The sequence below is a fragment of the Ictidomys tridecemlineatus genome, chromosome 1 (assembly GCF_052094955.1).
Source record: "Ictidomys tridecemlineatus isolate mIctTri1 chromosome 1, mIctTri1.hap1, whole genome shotgun sequence".
Taxonomy (NCBI): domain Eukaryota; kingdom Metazoa; phylum Chordata; class Mammalia; order Rodentia; family Sciuridae; genus Ictidomys; species Ictidomys tridecemlineatus.
In genome coordinates, this window is record NC_135477.1 from 19,568,014 (window position 1) to 19,572,360 (window position 4,347).

At 44.9% G+C, this 4,347-nt stretch overlaps 1 protein-coding gene across 1 annotated transcript; it reads right to left on the reverse strand.

Annotated features, from left to right (window-relative positions):
• Nucleotides 1-2,629: 2,629 nt before the first annotated feature.
• On the reverse strand, nt 2,630-4,042 carry LOC144366120 (sperm motility kinase 4A-like). Its single transcript, XM_078019488.1, has one exon. It carries the CDS (start codon nt 4,040-4,042, stop codon nt 2,630-2,632), a length of 1,413 nt encoding a protein of 470 aa, XP_077875614.1.
• Nucleotides 4,043-4,347: the final 305 nt, after the last annotated feature.

Sequence of the window (4,347 nt, forward strand, 5' to 3'; positions counted from 1 at the left end):
ACTGGGTATTTTAAGGAACACAAAATTAAAGCTTATGTCATGGTGGAACTCATGCCACTATCTTTGAAAATGGAAACTCATGATATACAGGGATGGCCAATGATTTCTTAAGGTATCTCTGTTTATTCTCATAAGAGTGGCATCTACTTTAAAACTCTCCAAAGGAGGTTATGATGATATCATATGAGCAAGGAGCTTGCTTCTCACTCCAAGTCACATGTGCAAAGTAGAAAGATGCCAAACCACTGGGAGGTTCCCAGGCTGCCCCTCTGCTGTGTGCACATTCTCTAAGAATTTGAAAGGCCCTGTCCAGAGTGCAACACTGCATGGAGCCAAGGACCAAAGCCACTAGGTATATTGATACCCCAGAATCCATACAAGCTGCAACCCAAACCTTGTTTTGTTTTTCTAAATTTGCATCCTAAAGACACCCTTCTTTACTTTTCTCCTTCTTATATCATCAAAATATTTCAGTCACATTTACACATCTTTTATACAACTTCATATTCATTTCACCCATTGGCTTTGAAGAACTTCCATTGGTGATTAAAATATTTCACATCTTCTGAACTCTCTAGTGATTCTGATCAGATTAAAATTGACCGTATATTTAGGACTTGGGACAGATCAGGAAGGAACTTTCTCAGCATAGTGTAAAGGTTGCCTTAGTTAAATACACCATTTGTAAATGGTGTAATCACGTTATAAATTATTATGTATTCATTAAATTATATATTCATAAACATGTGGCAAGCCTGGGTCTGAGCATTATCCAACTTATCTTAAGTTGAACCTTTAGCCCTCTCTGAGGACCTACTACAGCTCATATTCACATTTGTGAAAGTGAATATTTAACTGGAGGTTAAATCAGGAATTATAGCTCACACAGCCTGGCTTCCAGAGTCTTCAGTGTTAACAAGAAATTCTCAACAAACCTTTTACTAGTAAAATTGTCATTTGTATGACCATGGTCTTCATAAGCAAACAACATTCTCAACTGAAATAGTAATTGGTCCATGCTAGGGTTGCTTTCTGACCAACTTTTTTTTTTTTTAATTTTTTATTTTTTTTATTGGTTGTTCACAACATTACAAAGCTCTTGACATATCATATTTCATACATTAGATTGAAGTGGGTTATGAACTCCCAGTTTTACCCCAAATGCAGATTGCAGAATCACGTCGGTTATACATCCACAATTACTGACCAACTCTTCAGGACATAGTTGGAATCATTTCACTCTGGGCAAAATTTGTTAACGGAGCCAGGTTATTATAAGACTAAAGTTTTTAAAAATTGAACTATGAAACTTGGAGTTATTCTAAATGCTCCCATCCCCCAAAATTGTGATAGTAGAAGCAAATGTCACTCCATTTTGGTTTATGACTTCATCCTGTAAAACAACTATACCAAGTAGAAGAGTCATGACTGGGGCAAGATGTTATTTCTTTTGCTATAGAAATCTTTAAGAACAAGGAACTACCTAATGGGACATTGTTTCTGTAACTACGGGTGACTGGGCTGTGATTGGTTAGGCTTCCCTCCTTTGACTGCACTGTCCTGCTTCTGTAACCTGGCTTGCTTGCATTGGCTAGACCCCCTGAACCTCCCTTTTGCAGTTTTCAGGCTTATAAGGAGTGCCCTTGCAATTCTGGTCAGCCGTGTGCCACCAGTGTGCTTCAATACAGTGTGCTTCAATAAAGGCTTGATTTGATTATACGTGAGTGGTCGTGAGTGGTCTGTAAGTCAGTGTATGAAACCCTGGGATGAAAGCCCTGGGACGAAGCTTTAACAAAATTCTCACAGCCAAACTTGGTTGGTTGGAGAAAAATGGGAGAAAAATGTTATATTATAATAATGTTATATTATAATATGGTAATTCTTTGATCTGAGGCTTACAAATAATAACAAAAATGTAAAAGTACTCTATATATCATGCTGTTTTAACCATGTTATCAATTTCTGACCACTAAAGGTAAAGGCAGGAAGAAGCTGCTAGAGCTAGAGATGGCAGGGCTGGAAGTTTCAGGAAGCCTCCTGTGCAACCCACTGTCCCCACACACTTCAGGCCTGAAGACGAGGAAAAGATCTGGTCAAAGTGACCAGCTCAAAGTGAATCAAGTCTACACTGTCTCAAGGGGAGCATCTCCGTCTATACTCCATCAAGGGGAGCAAGTCCCCATTTACATTGGCTTGAGGCAAGTGACTCCCCATGTACCCTGGCTCAAGTGGAGCGACTATATAATTAGTAGAGGGAGGCACTGTGGTCCCGGCCTTGGTTAGGATAGCTACTGGACTCTGGCTGTAGCCCTTAGGCCTTTCTCTAAAAAAACAAAACCCACAATTTTTTAAATCTTTGAAACAATTTTTTATTATACAATGTTAAAAAAAAAGGAAATGAAAATAAATTTCTCCCAAAGCATGGAAGAAAGGACAAAGAGCAGGACAGGGGGAAGGAAGTGTCCCAGGGAAAAGTCTATGTGTTCCACAGAGAAAAGTCTTAGGATGTGTCTTCGCAGGTGGGGGCAGAGGAGTCTTCTGGTGCATGCAGATGCGCTCCTGCCTGGATCTGGGTGGAGAAGCCTGAGCCCGTCAGCAGCCGCACAGCTTAGCATCTTCCTGCTGTCCATCAGTTCTGTCTGTCTGGGCTGGGCGTTTCCACGGGAACCACTCTCTTTCTGGAGAGTGGCCCACGGAAGCAGGGTATGCAGCATAGCTGCCTGAGGCATTTGGCAATCCTCCTCCTCACCCTCTTCCAACCCGGGATTCTGTCTGGGGCTTGCCTTCTGGAGGTCTCTTGGGAGGGTGAGGGGCTGGACACTGGGTCAGGCTGGGAGGCTGGGCTGGGAGGCAGTGTGTCCTTGAGGAAGCAGCGGAGAGTGATGGTGGGCATGCTGGCTCTTCTAGCAGGCTGCTGCTGCTGCTCACAGGGCAAGGGAAGGGCAGGCTCACTGGGAAACTTCTTGTGGCAGACCCAGGGAGGATCCTTAGGGCCTGGGTAATGCTTGGGCTTCACCTGGGCAGTGGAGGCCTCCCCTTGGGTGCTCTGGTGCTGGAGGATGCGGTAAGTGGCCATGGCATCATTGAATTTCCTTCTCACCACGGACACCCAGGTGTTATAGTGGTCATAACCCATGTTGATCATAGTTTTCAAGATTGTGAGGTCTGGGAGTTTGGGGAGTACCTCACAAGGAGAATTGGGTGGAGCGTCCTCACCCTGGGTCAGCCACGGGTGCCCCATTACCTGGTCTATGGTGGGCCTCTGCTTGGGGTCCACTTTGAGTATCTCACGGATGAGGCTCTTGGCTTCCTTGGAGACATGTGAAGGAATGATGTACCTTCCCAACCTGATGAGTTTCTTCAGCTTGCTATCGGTGCTTGCCTCAAAGGGCCAGATCCCTGTGAGCATTGAATAGAGGACCACACCCAAGCTCCAGATGTCTGCCGGGGGGCCCTCATATTCTTGATGACAGATAATTTCTGGGGGAACATAGAGGAGAGTGCCAAAGAATTTATTGAGCTTCTTTCCAGCTGTGACTCTGGTGCTCAGGCCAAAGTCAATGAGCTTCACATTGCGTTCGTCATCCACCATCACGTTCTCCGGCTTCAGGTCCAGGTGCACGATGCCCTTCTGGTGGCAGTACTGCACGGCCTGCCCGATCTGCCTAAACATTCTGCGGGCCTCCTCCTCGTCCATGCCAGTTGTTGGGATGAAATCCCAAAGCTCTCCCCCACCTGCGTGCTCCATGATGAGGTAGAGGTATTTCTTGGTCTCCATAACCTGAAAGAGGTGGATCACATTTGGGTGGTCCAATTCCGCCATCATCTCTGGTTCAGATAGCAAGGTGAATTTCGTGGCTCCTTTGGCCAAGACCTTCACTGCAACCTGTGTCCCAGTAAGAAGATGGCGGGCAAGTTTCAACTGGGCAAAGCCCCCTTCCCCAATGTCCTTCAGGACCATGTAATGGTCCGTGAAGGCAGGCTCAGAGCAAGAGCTCTGCTCCTGCAGCTCTACTCTGCTCTGACTACACTGATCTCTCATCCTAAACAGGAACAAGGATGCTAGATAAACTAAAAAAAATATAATAAACCAAAACAAAAAACTAAAACAAAAAAACCAGAAAATGAAAGCAAAGAAAACAAAAGGGAGAAAAAAAACCCAAATCAAAAAACCCAATATACAAAGACCACAACCAGCCACCAATCACCAACCACCAACCACCACCAAACGCTCTAACTATCTGGGAGTCCGACAGGTCACCACCAAGAGCTTCCTGTACTTATGGACAAAAAACCCAGCCACGGCCACTCTCTTATATACCCGCAGGTTGAGATCGCCTCACAGTG